This window comes from Arabidopsis lyrata (assembly GCF_000004255.2).
Source record: "Arabidopsis lyrata subsp. lyrata unplaced genomic scaffold ARALYscaffold_5, whole genome shotgun sequence".
NCBI lineage: Eukaryota > Viridiplantae > Streptophyta > Magnoliopsida > Brassicales > Brassicaceae > Arabidopsis > Arabidopsis lyrata.
This window is the reverse complement of record NW_003302551.1, coordinates 6,753,159-6,764,449: the sequence shown is the minus strand read 5'-3', so window position 1 is coordinate 6,764,449 and position 11,291 is coordinate 6,753,159. Positions and strand designations below refer to the sequence as shown.

At 36.7% G+C, this 11,291-nt stretch overlaps 1 protein-coding gene, 1 long non-coding RNA gene and 1 pseudogene across 3 annotated transcripts; 1 reads left to right on the top strand and 2 right to left on the bottom strand.

The window, feature by feature from the left end:
* Positions 1-4,801, top strand: part of LOC110228301 — a 4,949-nt pseudogene extending 148 nt beyond the window's left edge.
* A 4,000-nt stretch (positions 4,802-8,801) lies between these two features.
* LOC110228707 lies at positions 8,802-10,624 on the bottom strand. The gene is made up of 7 exons (XM_021026792.1): positions 10,281-10,624; positions 9,993-10,196; positions 9,830-9,919; positions 9,635-9,751; positions 9,306-9,544; positions 9,176-9,220; positions 8,802-9,093 (listed from the first exon to the last, which is right to left on the bottom strand). The coding sequence occupies exons 1-7, from the start codon at positions 10,419-10,421 to the stop codon at positions 9,057-9,059; spliced, it is 873 nt and encodes a 290-aa protein (XP_020882451.1). The 5' UTR covers positions 10,422-10,624; the 3' UTR covers positions 8,802-9,056.
* Positions 10,625-10,779: 155 nt separating this feature from the next.
* On the bottom strand, positions 10,780-11,291 carry LOC110228709. Of its 2 annotated transcripts, none has more exons than XR_002332222.1 (2): positions 11,037-11,291; positions 10,780-10,863 (listed from the first exon to the last, which is right to left on the bottom strand). It is a non-coding gene; the product is annotated as an uncharacterized LOC110228709 (long non-coding RNA). The 2 variants fall into 2 exon arrangements; XR_002332221.1 differs by having other exon boundaries at positions 10,961-11,039.

Below are 11,291 nucleotides of genomic sequence, written 5' to 3'. Positions count from 1 at the left end.
TGATAGGAGATTTTAATGAAATCTTGCACAATGGAGAAAACTAGGTGGTCCAAAGAGGAGTGAAGCTACATTTAAAGACTTTGCTGATATGATCAGAACATGTGGAATGGATGAATTACCATCTTCTGGTAATAGTTTTTCTTGGGGAGGAATGAGAAGTCAGTTGTGGATTCAGAGTAAGTTAGATCGATGCTTTGGTAACAAAAACTGGTTTCGTCAATTTCCAGCATCTAATCAGATCTTCCTTGACAAAAGAGGATCTGATCATCGCCCAGTTCTGGTCAAGTTTTCAACTTCCAATCAATCTTACAAGGGTAACTTTCGATTTGATAAAAGATTTCTCAACAAGCCTCTGGTAAAGGAAGCCATTCTTACAGCCTGGTCAAATGTTTATCCACTACAATCCTCTTCTGTTTCTGATAAACTTAGAGGTTGTCGTAACGCTCTCAGCAAATGGAAGAGAGCTAATTGCCTTAATTCCCTGGATAAAATCAATCAGCTCAAGATGGCTTTGGAGAGTGAACAATCTTCTAATTATCCTTCAATGATACATATTATGGGTTTAAAGAATCAGTTGATTGTGGCATATAGAGAAGAGGAGTCGTTTTGGAGCCAAAGAAGTCGTGAAAAGTGGATGCTAGAAGGAGATTCTAGCACTAAGTTTTTTTACGCATCCGTTCAAGCAAACAGATCTAGGAAAAGAATTGAGGCTCTTCAAGATCACAATGGGAATACTCAAACTTCTGAAGCTTCCAAAGGCGAAATTGCTGCAGCTTATTTCACAGATCTATTCAAGACTTCTCATCCAGGGAACTTTGATTGGCTTTTTCATGATTTTCAAGCTAAAGTCACTCAGGATATGAATGAATCTTTGATACGTCCTGTGTCTTCAGAAGAAATTAAAATGGCTGTCTTTGCGATCAATCCTTCAAGTGCTCCAGGTTCTGATGGAATGACAGGTCTCTTCTTTCAAAAATATTGGGAGATAATTGGTCATCAAGTCACCATGGAAGTTAAGGAATTTTTCACCTCTGGTTCATTTCCAACAGAATGGAACTATACTCATCTATGTCTTATTCCCAAAATTCCCAATCCTACTCAAATGTTTGACCTTAGACCGATTAGTCTATGCTCTGTTTTGTACAAGATTATCTCCAAGATTATGGCCTCCAGATTGCAGCCACTGTTACCCTTGCTTATCTCGCCTACTCAATCTGCCTTTGTCTCAGAACGTCTTATTTCTGATAATATTTCAATTGCTCATGAAATGATTCATGCTCTCAGAACGCATCCGGTTATATCTCAGGAATATATGGCCATTAAGACTGATATGTCTAAAGCTTTTGACAGGTTAGAATGGAGTTACCTTCAAGGTTTACTAGCTGCTTTAGGCTTTCATCAAAAATGGATTGGTTGGGTAATGTTTTGTGTTTCTTCTGTCACTTACTCCATAGTGATTAATGATCAACCATTTGGTATGATAGTACCACAAAGAGGACTGCGGCAAGGAGATCCTATTTCTCCATTTCTCTTTGTCTTATGTACTGAAGGATTATCTCATATGTTGAATCGGGCTGAAAGATCAGGTGCTATTCAAGGAATTCAATTTTCTCCATCAGGTCCAGCAATTCACCACCTCCTTTTTGCTGACGATAGCCTCTTTAGTTGTAAAGCCTCTGAGGATCAAGCAACTTCTCTTCAACATATCTTGGATTCTTATGGAGATATGACAGGCCAGAGGGTTAATATAAACAAATCTTCAATCACTTTTGGTTCCAAAGTCAACCTTCAGGTGCAGAATTCAATCAAACACTTGACATGCATTCACAAAGAAGGAGGAACAGGTACATATCTTGGTCTCCCTGAATGTTTTAGTGGATCAAAAGTACAACTTCTGGACTATATCTATGATAGATTAAAGTCTAAGTTATCTGGCTGGTTTGAACGCACCTTGTCGCTTGGAGGTAAAGAAGTTCTTCTTAAAGCAATTGCAATGGCTCTTCCAGTATATGCCATGACTTGTTTTAAATTACCAAAAACAACTTGCGAAAAACTTACTGCTGCCATGTCCAATTTCTGGTGGAATTCTCTGGAACATAAAAAGAAAACTCATTGGTTAAGCTGGGGTAAACTGTGCTTATCTAAGGATCAAGGTGGATTAGGTTTCAGGGATATACAGTGCTTTAATCAAGCCTTGTTAGCAAAACAAGTTTGGAGAATTTTGCAACATCCTTCAAGTCTTTTTGCTAGAGTTATGAAAAGCAGATATTTCGAAGATAATGAAATTCTCTACGCAACTTTGGGTTCCAGGCCTTCATTTATTTGGAGAAGTATTTTACATGGACGTCAATTGCTACTACAAGGTCTCCGCAAGATGATTGGTAATGGTAATTCTTCTCTTATCTGGATTGATCCATGGATTTTTGATAATGGAATGAGAGTTCCGTTCATGCGAAATATCTTTGTGGATTTAAATCTTCGAGTTTCAGCCTTAATTGATTTTCAAAATAGAGCCTGGAACATGGAAAAACTGCAGGAGTTATTCTACCCCAGGGATGTGAATCTAATTCTGATCAATAAACCAGTGACTTCAAAAGATGATTTTTGGTGTTGGCTGCATAATAGAAGTGGTGAGTACTCAGTTAAATCAGGCTACTTGTTAGCCAATAGACTTCATAACTCTGATCTCATTGAAGCTGCTGAGATGCGTCCTTCATTAAACGACTTAAAAACTCAGGTCTGGTCATTACAGACTTCTCCAAAAATTAAATGTTTTATTTGGAGAGCCCTAAGTGGGGCTATTGCTGTCGGTGATAAGTTGGAAATCAGAGGAATGAGTAGTGATACACGATGTCAATTCTGTGGTTGGGAAACAGAATCTACTAATCATGTATTGTTCTCGTGTTCAATTGCGCGTCAAGTCTGGGCTATCTATGATTTTCCTTGTCCACCAGGTGGTTTTGAATCTCACTCAGAATTTGCCAATCTCCAATATTTACTTTCTCTGGCTCAGAATCAAGAAGTATCAGCATCTATAAGAAGGAGCTTCCCGTGGATTCTTTGGTATTTATGGAAAAACAGAAATGGTTTTCTCTTTGAAGGGAAGCAAATTGTGCTTACAGATCTAGTGTTGAAAATTAAAGAGGAAGCAAACCAATGGTTTATTGCTCATTCCATTGAAACAATATATGCTACTTCAAGAATCTTTGACAGAGGAAAGATTATAAAGACTTGGATGAAGCCTCCTGCACCATGGTTAAAATGCAACATAGGTATGGCTTGGTCAAGACAAAGCAGCATTGGTGGTTTCTCATGGGTGTTACGAGATGATAAAGGTAAAGTTTTATTACACAGCAGACGATCATTCTCTAACATTCATTCTCTGATGGAAGCAAAATTTCAAAGTATAGTGTGGGCTATAGATAACATGATTAGTCACAAAATCAACTTTGTGATTTTTGCCTCTGAAGCTATTGACATGGTCAACGCTGTCATCAAACCTAAAGAATGGCTCTCTATGCAATACTTTGCTACAGAAATCAACAAACGGATAGAGCCTATTCAGAACTGGCAAATTGAAAAAGCTGAATCTGTTTCAAACAAAGGGGCTTCTCTCATTGCTCTTAGTGTAATACAAGACAATCGTTTTCAATCTTATGTGGCAACAGGTTCTCCTAGTTGGCTTCAATCTCTGTTTGAGTCAGAAAGGATGGAAGAATTTGAGAATTAGCCTTACTTGGGAGCCTTCACTTTCAAGAAGGAATCGTCTTAGCCTTCTTGCTCGGCCTCTCAACAACAGAGCTCAAAACTTACATACTGTTGTTGCATCACTACCAAGACTCTGGGGACTGGCTTCACGAATACATGGTAGAGTTCTAAGTGATACTTACATCCAGTTTTTATTTCAATCTGAAGCAGATTTAGTATCAGTTCAACGTCGTGCTCCATGGGTTTTTAACAATTGGTTCATCGCATCTCAACGCTGGGAAGACTTCCCCGATGTTTATTTCCTCACTACCCTTGATCTATGGGTTCAAATCCGCGGAATACCACTACCATATGTTTTTCTGAAGGAACAGCCAGGTTTATTGCTGCAACCATAGGACAGGTTATCTATCTAGATTTTCATGATGAGATCACTACTGATATAACTTCTATCAGAGTTAGAATTCGCATTGGCATCACTGATAGTTTGAGGTTCTTTAGAAGGGTCTGCTTTGAATCTAGAGAAAGGGCTATGATTAGCTTTCAATATGAGAGCCTGAGAAGGATTTGCAGTCGTTGTCTTCAACTCACTCATCAAAGCAGCCACTGTCCTTACAATCATTTTCCTCACACTCCAAGAAATAGTCCTGAAGTTATTGATGTACCAGTCTACAATAGGAGAAGGACTCATGGTCAGGAAATTCACTCCAATCATAACTCTCACTCTCAGAACTCGGATGACACTTTTCCAACTCCTTTGACTCCACCACCAAGGTTAGATTCTCCACCTTTAAACCCTGATGAATTTGCAGCAGCCTATCCTCAATTCCCAGTATCAAGCTTAGGAAATCTTCAACATATGGCAACTTCAACCACTCACACAGCCACTTGGAGAAGACATTCTTCCACTGGATCCACGACTTCACCAAGTATTGATGAAGGAATCAATTCCAGAATGCCTCGATACTTTGAGGTTGGTGAATCGTCAAAACGTACCAATTCCCACTTCAATAACAGAGATGATGATAGGCAACAAAAGAAAAAGCTACAGGAAGATGAGAAAGGAGGAATTCTGAAGCCTCCTAAAAAAAGATAAATTGCTATACAAACTTCTGTCATCACTTTTTGGGTCCCTGTAACTACCATTACAGGTTTAATTTAGTTGTTAGTTGAATAATGTTCTAGAACAGATTAAAACACTTTTTGGATTCTGTTTTAGACTACTTCAGTTTATGCTACATGTTTAACCTGTGTTAATGATTGTCAAGTTTGTTTTTGGTAATCATATCTGTAGTAACGACTGTTGCTCATGGTGGCTTTGTTCACCTTTGTACTGGCTTGGTTTGTACTGGCTTATATATAAAGATAACACTCTTATGACAAAAAAAAAAAAAAAAAGAGTGATCAGAGATAGGGAAGATATATGGTTATTGCTCATTACAAATATGAAAAAAAAACTTTTGTAATTAGATTTTTAAAAAATTATGAGTCTTTTTCATATCAAACGTAAATTTCCAACAATCATGTTTTGGAACTGCTCATTTGTACCCGACTTGTTTATGCTATGAGACTATCTTTTTTTTTTTTATCAATGTAATGTTAAATTATATTTAAAAAAAGAATAACGTTTTTACAAGTGCAATAGTTTATCGAAAAAAATTTAGAAAACTATAGCTACTTTCAAAATTTTAAAATGTTCATGAGGGTAAAAAAGATTCACGCTCGTGCATGGAGCCAGACTTGAAAGGCCATGTCGTATCATCAATTTCCCAAACGTCGAATAGTAGTGAGTTGATTGCAAACCTGTTTGTCAATCCATCCTATCAGTCTTGTTGAAGTTTTTGGTGTTTGTCCATGTTGTCGCTCATTCCTCCCTCTCCAAACAGTATAGATAGTGGGTTAGAAGACATACCGTGTTGTGATAAACTTGAAATAACTTAAGAGATAAGTTACTAAAATGTAAAAGAGATAAAGCTAAATATTCTAGGAGTTATCTAAAATAAATGTATTAGGAGTTATCTAATACAATTCCTAATTGAGTTAGGATTAGGTCAATAGCTTTTGTTATATAAGGAGGTATCAAGGTGTGATACAACTTATGAGATTGAGTTTTAGTTTGAGTAATTTCTAAAGCTTAATAAAAGAGAGAGTTATTCTTAAGTTTGGTGTTCTTGATCAAAGCCTTAATTCAATATACCGCAGTATAAACCCTTCTACACGGTTTTGAGTTTGATCCGAGACGTGACCAATTATCTGGGACCAGTTCGACGTAAACTGTGTCTTCCACAGACCCTTGGCAAGACCAGCCCAAATTTCAATAGCATAATTATAGGAGAAAAACAAATAATCGCGAATCTCTATGTTGTTCGTACAAAGAACGCTGTTACCCGAGGCACTCCCATTCCACTTCATCATACGATCTCCGGTTGATAGCCTGTCTTGAATCACTAGCCACATACAAAAGGAGTGTGTTTCGGTATTGCATGAGCAAATCATACTCCCTTGTGCCAAGGAACCTTGTGAGACGTAGTTCGAATATGGTTCTAAGTGTTCTTTGTTGAAAATATACTATGAAACTTTCGGATTTTGGAGTTTCAACATTCTTTACGTATCTAATAAACCATTGCGAGAGTACAGATTATCTAGTGAAATAATCTATAGATAACTACACGCGGACAATTTTAAAGGAAAAAAGAGGACGTTTACACCGTTAATACAAACAACATTAAAAACTCAACTTTTACTTGTTTTTGCTTTAGACACAGATGAATCAAGAGGTCAAGGAGCCGTTGCAATTTGATTCAAAACAAGTCTGGTCAAATGGATATGGTAGAAATGAAAGGATTCATAGGCTCATGACTAATTAATAATTTTATATTTTGTACAAAGTTCACTTAAAACTTTAACTAGCTAAAAATAGACCCGAAGTTTAAATATTTTAGATTTATTTTTACGAATTTAATTTTTTTTTTAAATAGATCCAAATATTTTTAACTTCCATTGATTTTCAACTAGAAATTAGGCCAAAAATTTCAAAAAGGAGAAATTAATTTATTTTTAAAACACATTTGAAATCCGAACATTTATTTCTACCTAAATGATCCTAAAAGGTTGTTTTTCTAGCCCACAAATATAATTGGCCTGACTGGTTCGAGGAATTGTAACTGTCGAAACGAAGTCTATTTATTATACCATAATGAACAAGAAGAGCTTACCATTACCATGTCTTCATGTTAGAAAAGGCAGTGCCAAAGTCCCCATAGTTTAAGAAGTTGCATCCCACATGGATGCTAAGGTTACAGCTAATTAATTGCATCACCAAATTGCATAAATAAAAATTTAACGTAATTATACACCTTGATGACATTACAAGAAAAATTTACATTCTTAGCGCGGAAAAAATGCTATCATAGGTAATACATAGCGAAATAACAACTGCTATGATCTCGGCAGCTATGGTAGATGTCCCACCTACGATAGCATTAATTTTGTCTGCTATAGTATGTTCATATACAATAGCACTTTGTTAGTGTTATTATTTACGTTTTCATAGCAATAATTTATTGCCATTATTTAGTTGTTCATAGCAATTTACGAATTTTTTCAATTTTTTTTGATAATTCAAATTGGGTGCTATAATAGATCACTATACAATAGCAAATATTTGTTGCGTTAATTCATGTTTTCATAGTGCCATCTTTAAAAATATAACATGCTATCATATGTAATATATATATATATATAACCTGTAAATGTAATATATATATATATATAACCTGTAAATTTAAAATGAAACCATTTATAACATCTCAAAAACATTCCAACATACTTAAAACACTTCCGCATCATACCAAACACAATTCCGAATCCAACATACCAAAAACAATTCCAAATCCAACATACCAAACATTAAACATTCTGAATCCAAAATACATAAAGACTAGTCTTAACCTAAATTAAGCTAGCTGGACCAAAGTTGCTTCATCCCCTGCAATTAATAATGGACATTGTCTTATATCAGTTTTGCACCTGAAAAACCAAAAACACAATCATCAAAATAAAAAATACTTACCTCAGTTGGACGATAGTCAATACATGACCAAGTTATCAGTTGGCCATGCGATAAATGAACCAAGTGCATCTTTCATATACTCAATCTCATATGATGTCCTCCAAACCGCTGCATCATCTACCTGGACTATATCTACCAAAACTTGCGCAACATTAAGACCCAAAGGAGCACAGTGTACACGTCTCTCTGGATCAGTTGAAATCACCCGTCCTTCAGCAACAACTTGCTTCCTTTCTTTAATATCCAGTAACATACACTTCTGATTTTCCTGTATAGCTCCTTTTTTCCGCTGACAAGTTGACCATATTAACCAATTACTACAGTAAAATGAGACAGAACCATAATCAACTTTAGAACATATAAAATAAGTTACCGGAGATCTTCGAAGAGGCCGGGACGGTGCAGCTGTTTGAGTTTCCACTGCATTAGATTTTGGAACTGTTGTTGGAGACTTCTCACATGATGCTGAGATTGGTTGCATATGCGACTTAGAACCTGTTGCTGCGGATTTTTTACTTGCTGATGCTGATCTTCCATGAGCTGGTTGCGATTTAGAACCTGTTGCTGTGGATTTTTGACTTGATGATGCTGATTTTCCATGAGCTGTTTGAGTAGATGCATAATTCTGAATAGGAGATAACCGGCCTGTTCCATCTGGGTTGTTTTCGAAGAAAACTTTGTTGAAAGGCCATGCTACAAAGGACATTAAACAGTCTTCTATGTATGTAACATCCATTGTAGGCCTCCATATGAATGTATTGGCTTCATGTACCACATCAACAAACACTTTTACAGCCTTTGGTCCGAGTGAAAGTCCATTCACCAAAGCTTTACGATCTTGCGTGGTCCAACGGCCTTCAGCAACAACTACATCATCGTTAGACAGATCAAGTAGTTTGCATTTGTTCAAAGAATTGGCTCTTGTGCCCTGTTAAACGCATAAAACAATGTCAAAATTTTAAATCATCAACAATCTGTATAAACTTATTAATTAATGAACAAGTTAGAAACTTTACTAGTGGTGCCATGTCTTCTTCCTGAACCCCCTGTTCTAGACTAACACACTTCGTGGCAGGCCATGCAATCATATGCCCAACAGATTCTTCAATTGTTGACATTCCCATAGCATTTCTCCAAAGGAATGCTTCTGGTACCGTGGCAGTCTCAACCAAAACTTTATAATCTAAAGGACCTAAACGTGTCCCATTCACAACATCCTCTGGATCAGTAGATATAATACGTCCCTCAGCAACATTCGCATCATCACCAGCCCAGTCAATCAATATACACTTTGGTTGTGCTTTTTTGTTAACACTCTATGCAGATTCAGAGTAGAAAAAAACAAGTCAGACTTTATAGTTATAAAGAAATCAATTTCATGGATTATTAATCACTTACCCCTGCAGCAGATCTAGAGTTTTCACCAACTTCAGTTTCTTGTCCCTGTGACATGCCAGAAAAAATATTAACTTTTAATTTATGTTACAACCCAACAGCTTAATGTACAAAAAATACAAAAGTGCATTACCTGGTTCTGCAGTTTACCAAGTTTATTTCTAGCTCATTAACCTTGTCCTGGAGATGAATTTGTTTCTTTTCCATTTTAACCATACACTTGTGATTAACTTCGAAACAAGCTAATTTCGTCTTAGTCATATTTCTCCCCATTGCCCTCATTCGACCGGGATTATCAGGTCCTAATAGTTCGACAAGTGTATCTTGTCCTTCATTTGTTTCAACAGAATTAACAAGTTCAGCTGCCTTTTTCTGCAAATTTAGTTACATATCAAAAACAATTCCAAAAATCTAAATCTATACTGAAAATCAAATTCACGATGTACATAACTTATAACTTACAATTTTTTCAGCTGCATCAGTATTCACTGGTGTCCCATCCATTCTAGTACGCGATCTCACCCACACATCAGTTCTTGTCACATCAGAAGGATCTGATTTCTCTCGTCTCTCTTCTTTCTAAACAAATAAAAGAATAGATCATTCAAAATACTTGTTAAACTGATGAGAATTAATAATCCAAAGCATTTGGCGTACCAAGTCTTCAGCTAGTCTAACCATTCCTTTGCGACTACAAGTGTGTGGAATCTGTAGGCTCTTCCTTTTCTTATAGCTATCACTCACAACCTAACACATGATTATAGATATGTCATATTATTCATAAACAAACATAAAGCTTACTTACTTCAGAAAATAATACCTTAAACTCAGGACTAGTTTTGAGCTTGACAAATTTACGCCAAGCAGCTTCAGTAACATTCTTAGGTCGCAGATCCATCCTATCTTTCAAAGTCGTAGCTTCATTAACTTCCCTAACCACTCGTGACTTGTGTGACCTCCACAAATTTCCCATCTGTTCAATCAATGCTTTCTTTTGGTAATCTTCTTCTACTTCAAACCTTGACTGCAATCAATCAATGTTTTAAGAAAAAAACATTTCAACCTGGAAAGATTAAGTAAGTAGATGTCAAATTACAGAAAAGTTTACCTTGACAGACATCCAGAGCATTGTCTTCATATCCTGAGGGACTTTTGGCCAACTTTCAATGGATACAGGAACGTGTTCTCGCACAATTATACCAAGATACGTTGACAACTTAACAGACCCATGACCATAATGTTCTCCCATGAAAGTGAAGTTAACCTTTAATCTGCTATTTGGATTCCTGGCGATGTCTCTCAATCTTGTTGGTCCTCGCTTTCTCTTACGTGTAGGTTTAGCTACATGATCGTGCTCGTCAGTCCCATCATTAACTCCTGGCTGATCTTCTACAGGCTGCTCTTCTGAAGGATGCTGAGCCTGCTCTTCTAAAGACTGAGCTTCTACAGGTTGCTCTTCTGAAGGATGCTGATCCTGCTCTTCTAAAGGCTGAGCTTCTACAGGCTGCTCTTCTGAAGGATGCTGATCCTGCTCTTCTAAAGGCTGAACTCCTTCTAGACGCTGGTTGTGTTGTAAGTTATGATCAGGTTGTGGCGGGTTTATTGTACCCAAGAATTCTGGCTCTTCAGAATCTTTCTTCTTTTTTCTCCCTCCACGGTTTGTTACTTTCTTTGGTCCCATGTCAACTCACCTGAAATAAATGAAAGAAAATAGGGTTAATTAAACAATTACGAAGCAGTCATCAGATATATAGCAAATGGAAACACAAATACAAATCAAACAATTACCAAGCAGTCAACAGACGTAGCAAATAAAACAAGAATGTGAATGCCAAACAAACACAACTAAAAATAAAATAATTACCAAGTAGTCATCAGACATAGCAAATAAAACAACAACAATGTAAATGACAAACAGACTCCATTTCAGACAAATATGCCTTCACAATCAGTTCGGGCATTTTCAGATTCATCCATGTGAACATCCATGTCCACATTTGCTGGTAATGGTCCAATGTCTGCAATTCCATCATCCAAATCTTTATTATATCTTCTTGAAGGAACTTGCATAACAACATGCCAACTTGATTCTGCGTCTTCCCTTAAGTAAAACACCTGC

Coding starts and splice junctions, on each gene's coding strand:
- LOC110228707 (XM_021026792.1), bottom strand. CDS start 10,421: ATGGGAGAACATTATGGTCATGGGTCTGTTAAGTTGTCAACGTATCTT. Junction 9,920..9,992: donor AAACTAGTCCTGAGTTTAAG/GTATTATTTTCT, acceptor ATCATGTGTTAG/GTTGTGAGTGATAGCTATAA. Junction 9,094..9,175: donor ACTCTAGATCTGCTGCAGGG/GTAAGTGATTAA, acceptor GAATCTGCATAG/AGTGTTAACAAAAAAGCACA.